Here is a 24,786-nt window from a genome sequence, read left to right as displayed (position 1 = left end):
AGGCCTGTCATGACATGCCTGGGGGGGACAACTGTCCTGGACTGTGGGACATCGAGGCTGCTCTAAACCCGGAACCATCCGGCTATGCTACATTCCCCAGAAGCATTCGGTGTGACTTGCATTTTGTCTTTCCCTCCAGTGTCTTTCATTCTGTACTAATATTACATTTATCAATGTGAAACCTTTTTCTAATGTCTTGTGTGATACCGCCTCATTTTGTTTCCTTGTTCTCACATCACTACTGTGTCTTTGTGTGTTACAGTTACATATTGCAAGCAACGCCACCTACAGCCAATCTAGCCCTTCTTTGCGCATCGTTTTGTTTTTTCCTTTCACGTTTTACATGACGTTTTGAAAATGTTTTCACTGAAAATGGCAGAAAACAATGCAGTTTCATGCTGGGCCACTGGGAGGTGCTGTTATTTGTTATTGTAATGAAACCACACACGTGTAGAGAACAATATTCTATAGACATTAACCTGCTTGATCAGAAGAAACTTTCACTAAAGCTGTGATGGGCATGCGCTGTAGGAGTGATTAAAAAAAAAACTGTTGTGCCAGGCCCCCTCCCCTCCCGTTTCCATGGAGACGCAGTTCGAGCATTTTCGAAAGGTTGTGTTTTCAGTGGCCGTCGTGCAAACGAACACTCAAAATGCAATGAAAGTTATTCGTTTTCACTTGGAAAAAGTTTCAAGCCCAAACCCGAAACTGAACCCTGATCTCCTTCCTGTGAGATGACAGCAACGTGAGAGAATCCACACAAGCACAGGGAGAACATGCAAACTCCACATAGAAACACCCAATGAAATCAAACAAACTGTGGCGTTCCAGCTGTGAGAGGAGAGCACTTAACCTCCACAATATTTTTTCCGTCGCACGCTCACCCATCTGAAGCCGTTTTCTCTCTGTGCTGCCATCCACTTTTTCAGCAAGAACAATGTCAGAGGTCAATTTCTGAAGTGGTTTGTTCAAGAAATGAGCGCTGAAATGCTTTTATTGGTATCGACGACATGATAAAAGGTCAATTTTCAATTTTCACATCTTCCAGCTGAAGAGCTTTCTGAGAGGCTGAGCCGCTCACCTGCGCTCATTAACAGACGACCATCTGCCTGCTTTTGGCCCGATTCCTTGGAAATAAAATGGGTTTGAACTCTCTCTTCTGCCGATTCTGTCTTTCATCGGCAATTATTTAGGCTTTAATGAAGAAGACGACCAGAGAAACTGCCACATGAGCAAAGCGGCCTGTAAAGATGCTCTGGATGTGGATGCTGATGGTTAGAAACAACATTGTTATACAGATGGGAGACGTAAACTTCAGGAATAAGCCATTTACTGAAGGAGGTGACAGCAGTTTGGAAGCAAATTGTAAAATTCATGAACTTGTTGGCCACAGTCGAGCAGGCAGCTAATGGTTTTCATCAACAGCTGAGTCAGTTTCACTATCAAAGGAAGTCACTAGGAAGTGTTTATAGCTGCACAATAAGACATTAACAGACTACTGGAGCCTTTTAATCACATTGTGAAATACTACTAAAGCTACTGTTATAAAACTTAATATTCACAGGCTTTTTTTTAATGTATACTTTTATCTGAAACACATAAAGTTGTTAAGTTCAGGCTTTATAGGATGACATGCAACACACTAATCCCTGCAACTGACTACAGAAATGGATAAAAAAAAAAAAAGAAAAGGATTTTTGTTGTTTTTAGGTTTGCTTCACAACACTGCGATGTCACATATGTCCATGACGTTTGACAATAGAAGCAATTTTATTGCGCACATTAAAGAGTGAAAACATAAATGATCTTTTAAAGAAACTAGCACAATGAAAGTCTTTCTGAAGACGTTTCTAAATAATAGCATGCTGCAAAAAAACTTAAAAGTAGAGTTTTCCAGATTTGATTGCGATTTTGAATTGCTGATTTTTATATATATATATATATATATATACATTTTTTTTTTAAATCATCGCATTAATAATTTTCAATTATTTTTGCTTTCAGACCAACAACAAATACACAAATACATGAGAATATATATATATATATATATATATATATATATATATATATGAACATATACCAGTAAATTATTGGCACACTATGGTTTAATACTACAAGATAGGTTAACTCAGTTAGATTAAATATTACTCGGGGAATCCGTGTAACAATCTTCCCCAACATGTTCATTAATTGGTCATCATTCCTGGGATTTATGTAGGCGAAAAATGTTTTCACGCTGTAATTGGAGCAGAGTTTTTTTTTTTTTAATGCGGCGTGAAAGAAAAGCCTGAGAGTTCAAGATCAGTCATTTGAAATTTGATACAGGATTTTAAAATGACAAAAATATCATATCTGTTGGACAATTATGAGACACAGGATAAAGAGATGACTGAAGAATAACAGTCACAGAAAATAATAGTGCCAATGTATTTTTCTTTTCATGGGTTTTATACAGCAGTGAGTCTGATTCTACAGTCTGGTACTTCCATTCCACCGAGAATTGGGAGGAAATGTCATAAATCCTATTTTTGTCTCCCTTGCTTTCAAAGATTTCAGTGAGCCAGCCGCTAATAGACCGCTACACCGTGCCCTTATATAGCGCAACCACTAAAATCCCAAAGGGAGCGGCTCTGATTTGGTCCAAACGTTAAATAGTCAGTCACCTTGAGTTATTTCGATGGGGATTTACAGCATTTAAGCTTTACAAGCGGTGGTGAGTGATTGCCTCTCAGGCAACAGACAAGCTGCGGGCTGCTGCGACTTTATCCTGCTTGTGCCGAAGCCACCAGACTCAACTGAGGGCCAAAAAAGTTGTCCTCCTGTTTCAAACCGTGAATCCCACCCCGACAGCCAGAAAGGACACAAAATGACACCGAGCAACATTATTATTGTAGGTAGACATGTAATTAAATGCACAACAAATTAGCTTTCCTTAGATTATCTTTCAGGGAAAAAAATGAAACAAATGCGGTTGTAAAGATATTATAACCTCTGGCTGGCAAATTCTAATCAGGCTGCAAAAGTGCGAGCCGAAGTTAAAGATATTCCTTCACAGCTTTCTGGTGAAGCTGTGCTAATGAGATTGAACAGATGGACCTGTGCAAAGTGTACCTTTCTCCGTTGGGATCTGAATTGGATAAAGCAGAACGAAGGATGGACGGATTACTAAACCCAGTCAGGTGCCACTTCTATATGGAAAACAGTGTGAAACAGGATTAACGCAACACATGTTCACATATGAACCAAGAGGAGTGTGATTTGCTGGAAGATGAGGGGATTTTCCTTCTATCCTATATGTCCCCTCTCTCTTGAAAAAAAAAAAAAATTATAGTTATGATTACTAACTTAGCAGATAGCTCAGAAAAGATGTGAAAGCTCAAATACAAAAATTAGTAGGTACATTATAAGAATAGAATAATAGAGCATATGCCGTCTTCAAAAGGCATAAAAGAACTTTACAAGCCGCCAGCAATAATTGCACCTGTTGTACTTTTGCTTTTTTTAATCTTTTTAAACTGCCTTCCATACATTCACTACTTCTGTTTCACTTAAACATCAGTAAACACAGTAAACAACAGTTGCTTACTTTTGATTTTCACATAAAAATAATTTTTAAAAATCATGATTTCTGTTCAAATAAATAAAATTACAAGGCAGGAAAATTAACCACATTTTGTAATCATCAACGTACGGCTATAAATAATGGAGACATTTTCAACATACACATATATACCTTCGCTGCACCAACACACTAAGACGTCTGATGAAAACACTCAAAAGGTGGCGACATTAGACGGAATGAAAAGTGCACACTCCCGTCTTTCACGGCGTAGCGGCGCCGCTATCGTTAATAAATGGAGGACAGGGCAGAGTGGCACATCACAGACGAGGTGCGCAGTGGACTTATTTTAGCTGGACTCATTTATCATTAAAACAAGCCACTGTATAGACAGGCATGTTGGACCACCTGCTGATGGATGAGCGGACACAAGTCAGGAGAGGCGGCGATGGCGGGCGGCCAGGCTCGGCCATTAGGCAGAAGATGTACTGGGAGATGTTTTAAATGCATCATAAGAGGAGTCATATTTTCTATTTGCTGGACATATAAGTGACACCAATCAAAGAGACAGTATATTACAGACTGCAAGTTTCGACTTGAGCTGGAATCCATTTTCTCCATATTACTGTCGCGGGGCGCTGGCGTCGATCCAATATGAGTAAATGCCCTGGACGGATCGCCAGTTCATCACAACGTGAACACACGTAAACAAACTAGACAGAAAGAACTTCCAAGCCCAGATTTGAGATACACTGGCTGAGTGCTGCACTCACACTACAAGAACATAATGTGTAACAAAGAATTCAGCTTAATGTGACGTTGTTAGATGAGTTCCTTCCATTACTTGGACACAAACTCTTACTGAGCTAAAAGACAAAAACCGTTCATTTGAAAAGGTGAAATGGAAAGTCTTAAACCTCCCAGTTAACCTGCACGACTGCAACCAAAACGTAGAATCCCACCGACTGGGAGAGAGAATTACTGAAGCACATGAAGTGGTGAGAACAGGGCGGAGAGGAGTCCAGCGAAGGCACCGACAGGTCTGTCCTTGTCCAACTCATTCATAAACCATAGAGAAGCTCCCATTATCTGCCGGCTCCTGGGTTAATATTTTACCATCCGTACCGCAGTGCTGACTGTCAGTGGTCTTACCTGGTGGCGCCGCGTGCCACCGAGTGTATGATGTTGCATGAGCAGGAGGAGATTAAGGCCCTCGAGGAATTTCAAGTCTTAATTAACCCCCACACTTTCCCCTCGTAGTGTCTGGCGACAAAACAAGCCTGAGCCCATTTTCAATCTCCTTCATGATTCATTTGTTGCCCAGTCCTTTTCAAATAAAGCAATTTCTCGTCCTTCCCCCCGTGTCACTGCGCTCTGCATCACAGCTCTGCATGATAGAAGCACTGGGATTTTCTCTATAGACGAGCTTTATATGGAGGAATATAAAAGCTTGATTTTCATCCAAGTGCTATTTGGGTCTGGCTCTCCTGGGTGGGCTGGCTGCGAGGTAAAAAGGGTTCACGTGACGTATTAGGGCAGATTTAGGCAGGCTCGAAGTGACAGTGTTTCTGACCACGGGACTTAGACTTTCTGTTTTGCTTTGTCGGCGTCAAAGGCAAACTCTTGGCGTGCTCGAGGACACTCATCCATTTTACAGCGTCAATAACAACACAGTGCAACACACCGCAATATAAATACTTTATATTTGAGAAAACAACATGATGAAATATTTCACAGTCGCCATCAGACAGTAAAAGGCATGTGGACAGTGAGATAATCCTGTTGCACACCTGATGTCAAATATCACCATTTTATACATCTCATCGGTATGAGAAGATATTTGTTCGCACTTCAAACAAAACACAAAAAAGGAAACATAAAACAGTGACTGAAATTATCGCTGCGACTCCTTTTTTTTTTTTTTTAAATGTATGTCAAAACAACTGAAATACAGAACAGATGTTGCATGGGGAGGGGGGGACTGAGGAACCACCTTATCAGTGTCGTAGCAGTGAGGCTGCAAATACATTCACACACGACGTGAATGTGAAAGATTATCGCACTCGGGCCGTATTTGTGTTAATCTGTTCCGCTGCCCTTGGGAAGCAAAAGGCTACGGGGTGCCCAGTTGTTCAACTAAAACCAATGGGGGGGGGGGGGGGGGGGGTGAGGCTCCCAGGCTCAGCTGAGGTGGGGGAAATAATACATACGAATACACATCTGGTGATAAGACTTGAGTAATACAAAAATAACGCAGCTGCAAAAACAGCACGCCAGAGATGGAACACATACAATATGGCTCACAGATGAACAGATTTGAAGGATACACACGCGAACGAGGGAGCAACACAGTGGCAGGAATATAACTCGCTTGCTGGCTTGTTGATAATTATAATTTTGACCTATCCCAATAACATGAGGCATGCATTCCGACACTCTCGGTATTGCAGATGACATCTTGTGGCGCAGGCACTCTGGCTCCTGCCTAAACCAAACCACTGCAGTGTACCATTTACATACCGTGTTCACTGAGAAGAAAGGACATGGTAGTGACTGACAGATGGACACAATCTGGCCGGTTAAAAAGGTGGCTGCAGGACTTAATAAGCACGTAGCTTTATGACTTAATTAGATCATGCGGGGGAGAATGAAAGGAAAGCTGCACCGACTGCTGATCAGCTGCTGATGGTTTGTTACACCCCGCAGTGGTTTTGGAAGACGTAGAAGAAACCGCAGTACACCTTCAGGCAATACAATTAAATTAGTGTTTCTATTATGAAGAAAGCTTTTAGATTAAAAAAAAACCCAACAACAACTGTATGATCTTTTTTTCTTTTCTTTTCATTTTTGGAAGGCGGGACAGACCGAATCAAGTTTCAAGTGTTTGGCTTTAATTCCCCCACAGCGTCCATCAGCAGTCAGGTTGAGTGAGTCGAAATACGGCAGGTGACTAAATGCAGCGGCAGGCTGGCTAATGAGATGTAAAGGACCTCATCACAGATAATAACACCGTCCACAACTGAACGGCTCCTGCCTCCAAGTCACAGCTCAACAGTGTGACAGGTGAGAAGAATGTGAAGAGAAAAACATTATTTGCTCTTTACGTGAACTAAATGGCTAATGGACCATTACCGGGCAATTCAAGACAACTTAAAGATCAATTACTATTCTAATTTTTTTTTTTTTTAACTACAGTTTGAACACAAATCCAAGAGTGTAAATGTTGACGTGTTGCTGGTGTTTTTAAGATGAAACACTTTTTTTTTTTTTGGCTTATATTTTTTCTCAATTTCATGTTGCATTATTTTCTATATTTCATCACTCTGTATATTAAATGCATGCATACATACATTTATTGGTAGATGTGTATGAATGTGCCTAAATGCACATTTCTTCTTGCTTTCTTTTGTTTTAGTGTTCAGGGCTTGGATTGGTCATTTAATTAAATTAAATTTCTTTTTTTTATTTTTGAAATATTCATTGATTGAATAACTGATAATAATTTGACATCCTTTTTTTAATATCTTGGCTGATTTTCATCATAATAATCAACATTCACAAATGTTCACCTGATATTGTGCAGTCCCATTTAAAAGTTCAGATGTGTTTATGTTCAGACAGTGGAATATTTGTTGGCGTGTGCAATGGACAAATCAATTCTTTGACAGTGAATCTTATGAGTTGCTGTGGGCACTTAGATGGTAAAAGTACTGCCAAAATAACCATAAGCAATAAGCATTTAAGCTCAGCACACTTAAAAGTTCTGAAATGTCTGCTGCATAGTATACAAAATGAGTCTTTTCTCCAGCCAGTCTTTCTTTTATCATTTATGTATTGAACTCCAAAGACTGAGCTATTTAAAAAAAAAAGTAATTTCAGTTTTGCTAGAGATGTTTTTCATGTTCATGAATTCAAACTCTTTGTAGTTTCACTTATTGAACTGAGTGTGTGACATTTGCATTTAAATTGTTCACAGTATTTAGTGGAATCCATCCATTTGTATACCTGGACAGCATTTCTGTTTGCCAGAGAAACTCACATTACAATATTTTCTAACCCAGTATTTCAAGTCACAACTGTAATCGGCTGTAAGTCTGGATGAGAGGTCGTAACAAGTGAGTAAGTTCCCTTCCAAACACTCCTGGCAGGTTCATTATAAACATTACTTTTCATGGTTATGAGTATTTGCATTTCTGTGGCTGTGTTTGAAGAAAATGAAAGGTTTTTAAACGAGAAACGACACCGTAAAGCCAGGAGGCAATAAATAAAGGAAATGCAAAGATAAAATACCATAAGTGTGACATTCTGCTTAAATACACATTTATAAAGTTATACTGTTGCATTAAAAATAGCAAAAGTCAAATTGACCTGAAGTTTGACACGTTTTCTATAAAACCCTTTTGGTTATAGTGCAATACGCTGCAGCATTCTCATGATTCTGGCGTTCCTTTGTGAAAGGCCTGCTTTGGTTGTCAATCAAACCCCAAAGCAAAATGACCTCATATTAAGCAGACGGATGGCCTGTGCGTTTAACTCTACGTGTATATGTAGTGTGGTCTTGGCTTGGCGCGGTGTGCCGATGGCAAAAATCAATATCAGCTACAGACACATTAGTGCGGGTGCCAACACACACAAACGAACACAAATGGAGGCATGCGCACACATACACACACACTCATACACTCTACGCATCATGAGAACAGTCCAGCGAAGTGAGGAGTGCCAGACAGGCGAACTCATCACTCAGGCCGTAGATTCCAGCGCAGGGCTGCCGGTGCAGGACGGACCGGTACAGTTACCATTACAGCAGCAAAGATATGCCGTTAGTGAGCTGCCAAAGTGAGCGATGTTTCCCTTTCACAGTTTCCATGTCCACCGCACATCAGGAATCCACATAATGAGGGGAAATAAATAATAAGAAAAATATATACTAAGAATGAAAAAAAAAAAAAAAGCTTTATAAAAAGCTGCCTGACTGGACTGAAAGCATGCTGCCATTAAAGCTCGATTGAAAATGTTAATTTGTTCAGTTTGTTTCCTATTGGCACTTAGATTTTTTTTTTTTTTGACGGCATGAAAACCTCAAAATACATCCCAAAAATGACATTCTAATGTAGACTTTGGTTTTCACTGTATCTTGGCACTAAATGTCCACCCTGGTTTTATCAAAGGGCCTCTGGATTTCTCCGTTTTACAGTCACACTCAGCCCAGTTTGACTCGTGGGTCTTGGCTGTAAAACAGCACCTGGAGCAGGATGGCCACGTCGATCAGGATCTGGACTGAACCGCACACCCAAAACTGAGACGGGCTTTCGTTTAGTACAAAGTAGGTGGTCTTGAAGACGTCGCCGGCCGTCCACAGCAGCACCATCTTCACACTGAAGAAGTAGAGACACAGAGAGACACCGAGTGAATGTCAAAGTCAAACATTGTGCGACACTGTGACACTGATCGACGCCAATGTTTTGTCAGCACATTAGCAGGGCTAAAGTCATGCAAATGCGGCTGGCTCAGTCCTGTCTGGATGCAAATCTATGCACCGTCTCGCTTGTCGGATTGTTGTTGTTTTTTGAAAGCACATGCAAAAACACCTTTGACAAGTTGATAGGGGTTCTGAACGAGATGTAACTTTGATAGGGATGGGACACCATGCAACCAGTGGGCTCTGCAAAAAGGCCTTTATCCTTGGGCAAAAAGCAGAAAAGCATCCATCCATCCATCCATCCATCCATCCATCCATCCATCCATCCATCCATCCATCCACAGAACAGTACAGAATGTACTTTGTAGCTGCATTTAAAACTTGATATAGTTGTTGAAGTTTTTTGATGAACGGCTCTTCATACACACTCTATAGTTCAGAGAATGTATAAAAAAAAGCATGTTATATTCTTCAATACGTTCAACAATTCAGTTCAATTTCTATGGCTCCAAATAACAAACACATGGTTAGGGGATTGAAACCCTTATTATCCCAGCAGAACACTTCGCTCTCAGAGTCAAGGCTTCTTAGTTTTTTAGGTTTTCCAAAAGTAGAGCAGGAGGCAAAACTTTCAGCTTTTAACAATGTTTTCCTTTCCATTACAGAGTGATGATGTCAGAATCCACAACTCACAGGAGGGAAGGGATGACGGTAACCCGAGGGAAGTTTCTTCCATTCAGTATTGATTTGGAGACATATTAAATGTGGGCTTTGTTTTTTTTTCTGGTCTTGATAAAATCTACGTTGCTTGAAATGCAGGAAAGGGAGTGGCATGGATCAGAGTGACGCTCGGGGAAAAATTGATTGATCAGATCCGTCGTGGGAGTGTGAATCAAAGACACAAGACACACATCGGAGAACATCAGTTCTGCAGGGCCTGAGAAGAAACTACAGCGAGCACAAGCCATCCACAGAGCTGACGGGCTGATTTCAACACAGCGCACTCCCCCACTCATCATTATCCGTCCTCATATGTCATTGGTTTCTCTCTCTCTTTCTTCCTGCACTGCATTATCATTCTCTCCCCATCCCATCTCGTCTCAGTCTTGACTCATTTACGATCCCGTTTCCGTAACTTGTACCCTTCACACTTTTGCCCCGACGCCTCCCTCGTACGCCACCCTCTCCCTCCTCTCTGCTTTATTCTTGCTCTGCGGACGGCAGAGTCCCACAGGCATGAATGTAATATGAGTTTATTCTTCATATTAGGGCCGACTGGGCTCGGGGACACAGCAGGACCATCAGTCATCGGTGAAACATGCTGTAAGGGTCGCGTAAAAGGGGAGAGGGGGGGGAAAGGAGAAGGAGAAAGACGGAGAGCCTGCAGAGGACAGCATTTATCTAGCATGCAGGGAGAGCGACAGGGCTGAGACATCACAACCACTGGGGAGGAAGCGAGGGACATCGGTGGATGAGGAGGAGAACTCAGTGAAAGAGCGGAGGATGATGAGTGTGTATTGGGGTAGAGGCAGCTTAATGACTGAAGGGACAGTCCTGCACCATCCTTCAGCTGCCCTTGCAGTCCCATCAAACCCTCCCCTGGGCGCCCTTCAGGCCCTGATGAGGAACCGAAACATTAGTCGTAAAATCACTGCTGTCCTTCCATGGAAATGGCAGAGAAATGAGGACTACATTATTCAAAAACGGCTATAAATGTACCAAATGCATGAAGCAGGGAAAAATAACTTTCCACAGAAAAATGGAGTTGATATGGTAACTGCAATGTCTGGCACACAGAAATGCACCATGCTAACTTTACACACAGTTCTCACTTTAATACTTAAACTTTCTCACTCCAGGTACAATATGCTGCCATCCTGACAAACGAGACCAAAGAAACAGGACGAGTTTGGGCTCCAATTTGTATAATGCTGGTAAAAAAACCCAAAAAACAACAAAAAATTTTTATTCTATGTCTTCTCCATCTAATTTGGGGTCGCTGGGAGCCGGAGACGACACTATGAGGCAACTCTTGATATGTTAACAGTCTGCCATGGTGGTAACGCAATGAGATAATCGCACGCGTCTACAGGCAATTTAGAAGCCCCAACTGACCAATCAAGCGTCTTTTTGGACTGTAGGAGGAAGATATACAGGAAGAAACTCCACAGAGGAAATCCAGGATACTATTTCGGTATCCTGGCTGTGAGGCATCAGCACTGAACCACTGCAACATTGGATGGATTTGTAAATGTGAGTGCGTTGAGGATCCCAATCAAATTATGAAACCTCTATAGATTATATTCAGGTGTGTTCAAACAGAGTGATGTCTAAAAACCCTGTTTACGCAATGTTTTCAATTCAAAATGGAAAACCTTTTTTTTTGAGTTTTGAGTGTCTGTTTACACGATAACGGTGCTTCGGAGCCACTGAAAACACGATGTTTTGAAAACGGTACAAAAACTTGATTTTTCTGAAATGCTGCAACTGTGCACGCGCACCACGACCGTTCCTCTGCAAATGTGCATTTTGGCAATTTCCCCGTAAACGAACATCGTTTTGAAAAATGTGAAACGCAGAACTGTTCTGGAAAAGAAACACAAAAGCAATGCCTTTTTATTTGAAAGTTGTGTAAGCAAGGTTTAAAACATGTCGGACAAAGGATTTCCCGGACCAGGACGAGACTTTTCTCCAGCATGACTAACTGAATTCACCTCTTGCTAAGAAATTTCTGAATGAAAACGGCAAACTTTCATTACATTTTAACTGTTAGTGTACAGCGGTGACAATTCTGTCTAGATGCATTTTGAAACATTTTCCTTCCACATGTGAACAGAAAATTGCCATGCATGGCCAATAGCTGCAACGCTGCCATCTCAAAGTGAGACTTTTCTGAAACGAAAACAGCAAAATTATGCCATTTGCCATCGTTTCTGCATAAGTGGTATAAGACTGCCTCTGAATTGTTTTGCAAAGTTTAGTTATTTATCCAATAAATTTCGCTAACCAGCTTAAAAACACACTGGATTTGCTCTCATGTCTTCATAAGAAGGACCTCCCACTGTTTTGCCAGCAGGACGGTTTTAAAGCAAAGCGGTGACAGAATGAAGGGTTTAACTCGCAGCAGCATTTTAACCACTGCTCCAATAAGCATGAAGGCAATCAGTCGGCATCAAACAAAAGAGCATCAGGGTGAAACTAAAACTGAAACCACAACGATATGCACTGGAAAGATCCCCATGTGACGAATTAAAAAACATATATAAGGTGCTTAAGTACATTTAATTAACCATTTTTTTTGTGTGTGTGTCTAAAGTCGATAAAAACTGAGATTTCAGGATGACTTAAAGCAGGGGTGTCAAACACATTTTTGTTCAGGGGTCACACAATTTCATATTTAGTGACCCGGATCAGTAAAATAGTGCCATAATAACTTTTAAAATTCAAACTTTTAAGATTTTACTTTCAGGTGGAAAATACAATGAACCAAACAACTGCTCCTAAAGCCGTTGCATTATGCATGATTTCACATATTCCACATGGCTTTGAGGGTAATGCAAGTTTGTTATTTGGCCACACGCTTTGCTTATAAACACCAGTTTGGTCAAGTCCTTTGGATTAAAGTTGCTTTAAAAAAAAAGAAAAAAAAATCAAAGACATCATGACAAATTTAAATATAGTCAGCACTTCTGATAAAGCAGTGTGAGAAGCACTACCGGCTTCCCAGGAATGCATCCGGCCCCTTTCTGTTCACTATGTATACAAATGATTAAGTCAGCCCTCAAACCAATCATCCGTGCCATTTACATTTGAATGTTTGCAAACTGCTGAAAATGTATGACTTTCCAGCTGGATCCTGTTCTCGCAAAGAGGCACGAGTCGGCACTGGCAGTCGGATTGGCTGCCACAGCGACAGTGGAAATGTCAACGTGGGAAACCATCACTGCCTTTGCGTCTGAGTGGTTTCAGTGCATTGCAAGAATATTATGTTCATTTTCCACAGACAGTTTGTGAAACAGTAAAATCAATCTGTTGATAAAATCTAAAAGCACAGTCTAAGATAACGGGAAACATCCTGAAAATGGTCCCTCAACATATATCTGACATTTATCGGTGGATAAAGTATTCGCCAATGATGCCCAGGGTTGCTCGAAATCGATGCAGGATTTCGATCTGAAGCAAACAAACATCCAACAGATATGAGAGATGACTCGAGCCAACAATTCAAAAGACAAAACACGACTCCCTTGCTACTACCCCGTGTGGTCCAACTGATCCTCCCACCTCCAATTTAACCCCTCAGGCTCTGTTTGGATTCACACTATTTCCATCGCTCCCACAGGCCGGTCAAGGACTGTTTGTTTAGAGCATTTTCACTGATGTGCTCGCTCCCACCACCGATTGAAATTTTCGGGGTAAACGCTCCAGGATTTGATTGAACTGCTCTAAAAATAAGCGTGGTTAAGAATTTTCAGTTGTCATTCCTCCCTCACTTCTTGTCTCTAAGCTGCCAGTACTCCACAGGGGAAAAAAATACTTTCTTTTTGTTGCACTGAATTTTTCCTTTTTCACGGAGGATGAGTTGAACTTCATATTCCTCGTTTCATCTCTGCTCGCTTTTTCCTTCCTCCATTGTTCCGCTCAACTGTCACCTTAACTTTTATTGCCTCTATTCGGTTCCTTTCTTCCACACATAAAAAGGGAGTTTTATATTGTAATTCATTAAGACTTTTATCATCCTGTAACTGCGAACACTGACGACGCGAACACTGATGAGCCACATACGAAAATTGCATTTTACAGAACAGCACAGTGACTGACAGAAATCTTCAAACGCATCACGTGTTCAGGGTGTGCAAATATTAAAAATACCAACTGCTTATAAATTAAAACTAATAATATCTGGCAGTGTTTCCGCCTTATACACGGATTCAGAGTGTTTTCAAAAAGTTGCGGTTTCAGTGGCTCTGACCTCCGTTGTCATGTAAACGGACACCTAAAATACAACCAAAGTTTTGCATTTTCACTGAAAACATTATGTAAATAGAGCCTCAGTTGGCTCTGACTGAGGCTGTAGCATCCTATTGTATTGCAGCATCAAACCATTGTCAATAGATGTCAGGTATCGTCACTATTTGTATATCAGTCATTGTTGCTTGGAAACTCTGGTGCTCCATTTTTATAACATGTAGAAAAACGGTGAACCGTGCTGTTAAAAAAAACAAAAACGTAACACAAAACAGTTGTTCATCAGCAGTAAAGCGGTGTGCACTGTGCACCACAGATAGAAAAGGTTATAGTGGACTTTGCTAAGTACATAGCCGCAGTAATGTCAATACCTTGTTTACATGGAAAATCCTCCTTTTTAAACTGAATGTCGAACCCCAATGCGTGTAAAGTTTGCGCCGGTTTAAACTTATAACACTGTTGTAGTTGGCCTTGTGTGTGTAATTTACACCCAGATATTGAAAACACAAAAAAGGTATTCGGGCTCTCAGATGATTGATTAACACTAATTCATGCTTGATGTTCGATACAGATACAGATACAGCGACAGCTACAATCTGCTGTCTCTACTCTCAAAGAGCATTTGATTGTGCCTTTTTGAATACAAACATTAGTGCTCTTTAGTCCTCTGCTATCAGAAAACAACTACTCTTCTTCTTTGTATTTGGCCAGAGTGTTAATTTGCAGTGGATTAGATGCTAAATGATAATTCCGTTATAAGCATGGAAGCAAAAAGGCTTAGTTTTCGTGCATATATAGAGCATAAATTAACCTTCAGCGCATGGTCTGTGTGAATAGTTTACAAGTAGCACAAAGTCGCTGATAAAAAGATCCATACAATCTTTAATAATTTTTTGATTCCCATGTTGTTGTTTTTTTACTGATCTAATAAATAAGATGTGTAATGCCAAAATCTGCTTGGCTGGTTACTCTTCGATAAAGTCCAGTATAGTTTAATTTCAGGTTAATTTGTAAATCGTGTAATTGAATCAGTTACTATAACTTATTATATCAGTTACACAAGAAGCTGATCTGTACCCTAGAAATATTACCGTTTTACTATCTGATCTCAAACTTATGTCATAGCACAATTAATGCTAATTAGAGTGGCACCAGAGATACCGGCAAGTCAATTATTCCTTTCTTTTTTATTCACCCGCAATAATGAGCAGATCTCGTTCAATAAATTAAGTGGATGTACTCCATCCTGACACAAAAAGTGATTCATTACAGCTGGAACTCTGTGTCAGTGCACCCTCATATTAAATTTAATCATCTCTGTTTTTACATCTGTGGTAGTTACTGTGTGTCACATCATAAAAAGAATGTGCAACAAAACTTCACAGTTAAATTGTGGAAACACTACAAACAGAGGAAAGACAGTAATAAAATTAAGATTTGGCAAGTAAGAAACCTGGCTCATGGAAATGTTTAACTATTAAAACGGCATGCTTCACTGCTTTATTTCTAAAACCGTGTGTTTGCCCTTGGAACTGTAAAGCTTTCATTATCCGTTTTGGTTTTTTAAAATTCTACGATATCACTGGCGCAACCTAATCTTCCCTCCCTTCATCATCATGCCCTCACCCCTCCAAGTTGAGTTCCGCCCCCCGGTTGGCTACATCCTCTACTCAGGAGACAACAAATACCATTAACAAGGCTGAGTCATTAACAGTGTAATTACGGAGGATGGGTCATCTGCAGCCGAATGGTGACCACACTCCCATTTTGAGGTTGGCACATTTGTTCATTTTACTGTGAGCAGCAGACCACAGGGAGAAGACGTGATTATGGTATTGACACACACGCGCTTGTACACAAATCTGCAGTAACTCCCCGTGTTGAAGTGCAACACAAAAAAAACCAAAAACAGAAAACAGATTTTTTTAATGATCCTACCAAAGTGCATAGACACCCACAAAAACACAAAGAAATTTAAGCTGGGTTCATCTCAGCCTGAGCACGTCTCGCATTGATTACCCCTGACCCGACACCTTCCTTTGAGCGGAGAGGCGAGAGATGAGAGGGATGGCGATACTTGAAGTGGGTGCTCCGGGGATGGAAAGAGAAAGACGCACGGAGATGTGAGGACGGCGGCGAAAGGTAGATGATGAGAGATGGATGAGGACGTTAACTGGGAGATTAATCTATAGTGGGCTGAGAAATGAAGTAAACCTGATAGTTGCAGAGTGACGGGACAGGGGAGAGAGATCGGGAAAGTGGCAGTGGGGGGGGGGGGGGGGGGGGGATTGCACTGTGTGTGAGCCTGGCAGTAATTGTGCTGCGTATTGAGCGAGGGCTGTCAGGCCAGCTATTAGCTCTTCTAAGCGGCAGGACCGGACAAGTGGAACACTACTAACGGAAACGGGTCTGAGTGACATTTAGAAACAGAGACGAGATAGAACGAGAGGTGGGGAGATTAAAAAAAAAAAAGGAAAAAAAAGGGGGCATGTGCTTTTGGTGCAGTTTACTGATTTCACATCTCAATTATTTACCAAGCACCCGGCTGCATCTTTAAATGTCACCTTCAAACACTGAATGCTGCAGTAATTCTTAAATCCTTCACAGCTGTCAACAGCACTGCTGGAGACAAAATAAAAAATAAAGCAGTTGGATTACATATATCATGTCGACCAGGGGTGTCAAACATATTTCAGTACAGGAGCCACACACATCACAGTTTCATCTCTCGTGGGCCGGACTGTAAAATAGTGCCATAAAAAACGACTTCTTTTTTTTACTTTGGAGTTTTTCTTTGTGGTGTGCAGAGTGTACGTGATGAAAATGTTGATTTTTCACAAAATCAAACAATTACTGCCGGAAATTGACAACAATCTCAACGTAAATTAAATTTTAATGAAACATGCTGTAACTAACTTTTTGTGTGTATTGAATACACAAATTCTAGACATGTCTCCAACTTTTTTTTTCTCTTTTTTCTTATTTGGGGTTGTCGCCAAACCCATGTGCTAATTTAACACACAAACAGCAGGATGCCTGCAGTCTTTGTAGGAGTTATGCTGAAAGTTCCTATTTACACTTTTTTTTTTTAAAGCATCATATGGAGTTCCTCCAAATTAACAAGGTTGTTTGGTAATTCATGAAGATGAATTATTCAATTAGCTGATAAATCGAGCGGCAAAAAAATTAACAACCGGTACTCTGCTGAATCACTCGTTTAATAAATGCAACATATCCATTAATGTTGAGAAGCTAAAGTGATAATGGATCTCTCCTACTCTTACAGCTGGCTGCGTTACTGAAGACCCAATGTGTCATTGGAGCAGATGCTCTTCCATGTGAGCTCTAATTTCAGTCCATTTTGTGTATTTCCGCTTTCCTCGAAAGCCCAATGGCTCCAATCGTGCCAGCCCCGGTCTGGTTTATTCCAGCCTGTTTGTTTCTGCGTCTCCCCTCACACCCTCCGTCGACACCCTCGCCTCAAAATCCTCATACCCCATAGCCTTTATTTCCTTATCCAACTTTACTTCTGTCAACAAATGACTTGTTATTTTCATTTCCCAGCATCCCCTGCGGCCGTTTGCCTTGTCCTCTCCCCAAGAGACCACCAGATGGACAGACCGATGGTTTGTAGCCACAGACTTTTCAGGAGTGCAGTCTGGACTGCAAATGAGATGGTGACAGCTATGTCAATAACAATGTGCTGGAGTTAACTTAAGAGTACCAGTGCACTGCTTTCTGGTATGAACTTTTGATTCTCAGAATGACATGGGGAAAATTCCTACGACAAAAACGTAAAAGCAGCGTGCCCAGCGACCCAGTGGAAATGTTCTACTGCTCCGCCAAAATAATAAATCTGCCGATGAGCTCCTAAAAATCTCAACAGAAGCTTTCATCTTCAAATGGGGGAAATCCCACTTTGTGGGTCTTAAACAGTCTCCAGGGTTTGGGGGGGGGGGGGGGTAGATAGTCCATTTAATTGGTTGAGAATACAAAGCATTATGTTAAGAGACACACTTGAGCAGCGGGGGTTGATGTTTAAAGCTCTAAGGAGCTTCAGCAACCTCTCCCTCTTCTTTGACAGCACAGCCATGCATGTTTGCATTGGGGCGATGTATTTTTTTTTTTACCCTTACCAACTCACGCTGGTTCATGTGTGCGCCCACACACAAGGATGTGCGTGAGTTGATTTAGTAGCAAGGCTGTGGCTCTGCCGAAGGGTGGGGGCACATCGAGAGATGGGAATCAAAGGGGTCCTGACGAGAGAAGCCGAGCTGCTCTTAACCCACTAACTATGAATTATGCATGTTGATCGATCGCGGGCAGGCAAACACCGAAAAGTTCCCAACATGCCAGAAAAAGACGGATTCTGCTTCACAAAATGAAGTGGACGGGAAGGAAGGAGAAAGAGTATTATACAGAGTTTGCCTCAGGATATTTCGGATGCTCCTTTGCAGTATGCAAACAATACAGAAAAAAAAAAAAAAAAACATTAAGAGGCATTGCTTATGCTGCTATCAGCTGGCTTATTTAATTCGTCTTATGTAAGGCCCTCTCAGAGCTTTTTCCCTTTAGAAAACCATGAGTTGGTGTTCAAAGAAACACTAGGATACATATATAATGCTATTAACTCATCAATTACCTCAATTTGTCACACTACAGGGAAAAGGTGCTCTTGTAAAGACACACAACAACAGATGGATCTGCCATGTTATAAAAAACAATTTTCAAAAACAAGAAGTGTGAAAGTATACAGTCCAAAGTTCTTTCTGATGACTAAATAACCATATAAACTGTGACAACAGCATCTATACAGTCAGTACCCAAAAAGCAAACGGATTAACATTTGTTCACATTTTTCATATGAAATTGTTTAAATTGTTCATGAGAGGCCCTGTTTGTCCTTGCTGTTGTCTTTCAGTTCGTCTCTGCTTTATATGAGAAGCATTAAATGATTTTTTTGCTTTTTTTTTTTAATCATAAATGATAGAATGAAACTCTTGGTCTTGAGAAGTCTTACTTTCTGGCATTGGTTTTCAGAATTTTGAGTTGTTTATAGTGCTGCAGAGAAAAGGCTGAGGCTGTTTCTGGGACCTCAAACAAGCACAAGAGCAGCTTTACTGGATAGATCCCGTTATTTCATTTGCAGTGTCTTCATAAACTGGAGCACAGCAAACCTTGTTTCCCAAGAAAGTGAAGTTATTCTGAGGTCGATAACTCAGAACCTCTTCAAGTCCTTAACCACCACCAGGTTGATCAGTTGTATCGGTCATATGGATCAAATGACCTGCTGTTGTAACCCTGGTGACACGGTTGGTGAAATGCAAACTCGCTTAACTTGAGGGTCAAGCTCATGTAGGGATAGACTCACTGTTTCAGTGCAAAATCCACCCTTCAAAAATAATACTGTGCACAAAATGATCATCTTCAATGAACAACTTGTCATGTGGTATCGGATTTGATTTCTGTCCTGGAGAGTAAGTTTACCCTGGTTCACCAGAATGTATGGATTTTCTATTCATCTCTACAAAGCCTGGGTTCTAATTGTTGATCTAACTCCATCGATGAGTTGATTTTCTATCACTGTGACAACTTACAAGCCTGAAGAGGAAAAGCTGCTGCGTCTGCTTTGCATACTTAACGTGTGCAGGGATGAATTGCAAGCATGTAGAGATGCCGTCCCCCGACAACGCTTCAGTTCTGAGCTCCTCATTGTGCAGTGACACTATATAAACCTACTGAAAATATTTCACTCCAATATTCATAAGCTGACCCAAACAACATCATGTTTTTTCTATACAATTCCTGTGGTGAGAATGATCGGTCGTTGAATGCAGCCACCGTCAGCCTCACACTTGCGGGCTCTTCTGGGACATGGCTCTAGCACACAGGTCATAAATTGCTTTGAGGTCATTCCGGTCTCTGACTCACGTCCCCCAGAGTCACACAGTACAGGTAAAGGTCCTGGCTGAAAGGGTCTCGCAGTAATAGGCACCTCAAGACAAACGTGAAACCACCATTAGGCTGTGATCATGGGGGACAGAGTAATAGGAGTGCCAGTAACGTTTGAAGGGTGTTACTCTGACCCAAAAGGAAGAAACAAGATGCTGGCTGTGAGGGCGTCAAAGTAAAGGACAGACATACTGTGCGATCTGTAAGCCTTTCCTCCAAGGTAGTTCCGTTACTGTTGTCAAAATAATGGACGGCAAACTGAATTCACAGAGAAGTGGAAAAAGGCATGAGGAAGAAGTGGGGGGTGAAACCCCCCCCCCCCCCGCTGTATTTCGCTGCGCTTTCCTGCCAGTGCAACAGATCCTCCGCGACTGTCAGCGTCTCCACCGCTGTCACCGAGTGACATTGGGAAGGTCGGCTCGGCTTTGCTGCCGAGCTGGGAGAGAAATACGAGCTGGGAAACATAACAGATAAAGTTTAATGAGAAGGAAGAGAAAAAAAACGGGAGGCAGGCTCTCTCCAGGCAGCCGAGTGAGGGGCACTGAGCAATCACTCATTCAATCTCACAGAAACACACGGTAAATATAAACAAATTGCAACATTACCATTCTATTGTCGCTTCCGCCTGAGTGATGACGGCTCCAAAATACGGCGCAGGTGACTCTTAACAACCAAATGGTGTCAGACGTAATCCCAGCAGTCCTATCACATTTAATGAATACGGAGAATAACTTATAATTTCTTAAAGGGGTCATATTATGCAAAATTCATTTTCTAATGGTTTTCTAACGTGTGTCCCCACACCTGGGAATGACGCCACAGAAGTGTAGAAAGTCTGTCATCTCTCTCATTGGCTTGTTTCAGTTTGTATAAAGTGTGTTGCTCTAATGACAATCAGAAATCAAACATCTTTATAGTGTCATCGGGCGTTTAGCCAATCCCAATCAAGGTAGGGCCTCCCTTTGACTCCTCCCAGAATTAGGCAGCTCTGCTGGCACATGGCACCACGGGAGGAAGTACTTCCTCCTCTTCCTAAGATGGGCATGTGTGGGCAGAGCCAGTCCAGCTCACACAGACACAGCAGATTCTGAATGCAGCTCCTATGATCCAATATTCAAATGGAGGGTAATCAAGGAAAAGCTGGATTTGGGGCAATAAACCACAAAGCTCTAAAATATGACCCCTTTGAACTCTGGAAAACTTGCAATAAAAGAACTGAACAATCTTTCTAACTACTTCCAGAGATATCAGTGGTCTGTTAAGCACTCACACCGAACTATTAAAAACTATTACGAACTCACTGGTAATTCACCAACTGGGCAACTGCATGATTGTTATTAATAGTGTAGATTGTATAATAGATGTAATTAAAGATATGATAAATTGAAAAAAAATGATTCACACATGAAGGCCAATTCCACAGGGCGTACCTCTTTTTCCTTTTCAAAGTGAATTTCCTCATCACATTAGTCATGCTTTTCTACACCTCATCTAGTCTTCTACTCATTCATTGTATCTCTCCATCACCACTCTGCCCCTTCCTCGATTTCCCTGGAGTAGTGGCGTTGAGTATGAATGAGGGGGGAAAAAAAAAATGTCAATACTGGTCGTGCAGCGTAATTACATAGAGTGTGATTGAATGTAGATGTCTGCCCCCCCCCATACCTCCATGCTTCCTATCCTCCTTCTGTACAGCTTTTCCACAACTTGTATCTTGGTGGAAATGATTATTTGAATGACCTGGAAAAGGTGAGCGGTCTGTGATGAAACGATCCATACAGTCAGTGTAACACCTCAGTAATGGGGCTCAGTGGGACCTGACTGTACACAAACAGGAAACTTTGCCGTGGACCACGAGAGAAAGTGCTGACGACGCACAAGGACGTCATATCTGGAAAACAGTTTGCTCAGGCTTAACTGAACAAAGTGGGGCCGTCCTTAAGTACACATGATGAGGGTCATAACATCTGAAACAAGTGCTGATTGTGCATTTTCCATCCAGCAGGGTCATTTGTGCAATTAGGTCTCGAAGATTAATGGGGAGGTTATAAACTATCCATCCATCTGTATTCTCTACATGATTTGTCCCAGAGGGGCTGTGCGAAGAAGCCTGAGAAAATCTATCCCTGCACAAGGGGAGAACATGAAAAGTGTTATTTTTTTGGTTGTCGTAACAACAAAAAAACAAATGTTTTCTTTGAAATGTGCACTATTGCTTGGTGGTTTGGCCGGACTGGGACGATTTTGGCCCATGGGCCTTATGTTTCACACTCCCATCAACTACAATTTATTGTAATATTGTCATTTCCTGAATAAATAGTTCTATATTATTTAGTTTATATTTGTCACTAAGCTAAAAACAACTATATGGGTCATTGTGTTTGTTTTTCAACGTCAGAAAAATCTCTGCAATTGAATAATCGATGAGCGGGAAGGACAATCGCTGAATGTTCAAGCCCAGAAGTAAACCCCAGGGGCATGTTGAAAGCGGTAAATTACCCAGATAGAGCACCGAGTACACACAAAAGAACAAATATATTGTCAGAGCTATTGTCTTGAGTTTACTGACGCTTGGCAGAAATTATGCGGGGGCCGTTAATTCACATTTCCATAGGGCCATATGTGTAGTATGGGGCAGTACGTGGGGAATATATGCAGCTGATGTTCGCCTCCGGCATGTCTTGGGAAAGCATCAGCAGTGCAAATATGAAACAAGAGCCTTCTTATCTCAAGGTTTTGTTCCAAAGGGCAGAGCAAAAAAATTGCATACTTGTAAAACATAAAGGAGGATTTGACAAGTTGGAACAGGTGAAAAGGATAAATGAGGAATTCATTTCCGAAGCTGTTGCCATTTCAAAGATTCGCATGCACCGCCACCTCAGCACCATACGGCATGAAGACTCTTAAAACCCACAAAACACATGATTTTTGGTTTCGAAACTGCAAATATTTAAACATTATTTAAACAAGCGCAGGCTTGCTCTCAAATTAATTACATGGACATAATCAAAGTAACGTAAACATACTCAAACACGAGTCGGGTCATTGTATAAGCTGTATCAGCGAGATCAGGCTGCCGTGTCCAAGCACTGTCAGAGAGGAATCTTAAGATGGCACGTTTAAAACAGTAAACCAAATAATCACACGATTGAGACAAAAAGCAGAGAAATAATTGTTCTCGTTGATTTACACACTCTCATGTCTTCTGGGGGCAATTTGCTGACTTTGATTCATTTTAGCCAGACTTAATGTAAACTCAGTCATAATTGCTGCCCGTCTTACTCTGAATGGCATCATGTTAATATGTCTACACTTATTTATTTTCCTGATTTGTGACACTTTCCCATGGTGACCAATCTATGCATGTCCACAAACACACAGCCATCATGCAATTGTGGTGCAAGTTAAATAAAAAAAAAAAACAAATTCCAGAGAGAGTTGTTACTCCAAACTTCACCCAGAGAAAATTCTTAAACGTAGCCCTCCCTCTTTTCATTACATTCCCCTGGTATGCATGTAAAGTTGTTTCTGACTTCTAGGTTTCCTGGAGCATCTACCAGAAACAAAACATGGCAGAGTATTCCTAGAGGGGAACAATGAATCATTTATGTCGTTCTTGAGGCTTTACTTGGGCAAATGTGATCAGCAGAGTATGCTATTACATCACACACACACACGCACGCACGCACGCACGCACGCATGCACGCACGCACGCACACACTGTGTCTCCTCGACTTACCAGGACAGTACATGTAGGGATAGTTATTTTGTACTGACTTGTTGACAGCTTAATAATAAACAATACATATCTAACCTTGAGCCAAAATGCAATGATCTCAGCTAAAACGACTTGCTTTTTATTCTTCATGGGGAAAACAAGTCTGCATCATGAGATGCCCTCTATTACTAATAACTGACCACACACAGAAACATACATGCACAGTACACGCTGGTTGAACTAATAACAGACAAAAAGAAAATAATGATCATTATTAGCATGAGGCTCTGTGCCATCGGGGGGAACAGATCTCTCTGTCACCTACCTGCAAAGCTAATAAGAAAACCCAATGACCTTTAAACTTTCACATTATCTTAACAAGAATTTAATAAAAGAAAATGTTCAAATGTACGGTTTTTGTGGGAATTAATCCTTTGCCCTCTACTTTTCTCATCATTCAAAGTGACTGTGAATTTAAAGCAGACACATCCCGAACCACAAGAGTCACATTTGCTTCTAAAGAGCGTTGAAGAATTAAATGTGGGGGATTTCTTGTTAAGGATCTTTTGATTCTTTTAACTGGCAAGCAACTAGGTTAAAGGATTTTCTCCTATGTTTGTTGCAATTTAAGTCAATTAGCTAAACTGAATTGTTGTAAAACCTGTTATTTTGTTTTAAGTGCTCATTGTTGGGAAATGCATTTAACCAGAATCATTGAAATGATTGTTTTGTTTTTTCTTTGGATTATCGGTAAATTCAATTTTACTTATGTAGGGCATTTGAGGGGTCAAACTCGTTTTATTTAACGTGCCTGCAAACAGCTCAATTTTATTCTCAGTGGGCCGGACTGATAAAATAGGGCCATGATAACCTTAAAATTTGAACTTTAAAGGTATTATTTATTGTGGCGCACAGTATACATGATGACTATGTCAATATATTCACAAAAAAACAATTACTAATGTGTCTGCTTCTCTTAAGAAATGTGTTCAAGAATCATTGTTTTCCTTGACACTTTCACAATTTTCTTTTGGATGACACTCCTGATTTAAGAAGTCTCAATAACAGTCACCTTTCATTTACTTGCACCCTGATGGTGCCTAAATGCTGCAACTTGGGTTTTCAGTGTCTTGCTCAAGGACAAATTGACAAATGATCGCAGCA

General features: G+C 41.0%; 1 protein-coding gene across 2 annotated transcripts in view; it reads right to left on the bottom strand.

Annotated features, from left to right (window-relative positions):
• Nucleotides 1–5,395: 5,395 nt before the first annotated feature.
• Nucleotides 5,396–24,786, bottom strand: part of LOC308136707 (solute carrier family 66 member 2) — a 52,878-nt gene continuing 33,487 nt past the window's right edge. For both annotated transcript variants that reach the window (XM_080505169.1, XM_080505170.1), the window contains exon 5: nucleotides 5,396–8,940. In XM_080505169.1, coding sequence (XP_080361295.1) covers nucleotides 8,766–8,940 — 175 coding nt within the window. In that variant the 3' untranslated portion in view covers nucleotides 5,396–8,765. The remainder of the gene's footprint in view (nucleotides 8,941–24,786) is intronic.

This window comes from Blennius ocellaris (assembly GCF_963422515.1).
Source record: "Blennius ocellaris genome assembly, chromosome: 11".
NCBI lineage: Eukaryota > Metazoa > Chordata > Actinopteri > Blenniiformes > Blenniidae > Blennius > Blennius ocellaris.
Note: the sequence above shows the minus strand (reverse complement) of the source record. Positions and strands in the feature narration are given on the sequence as shown.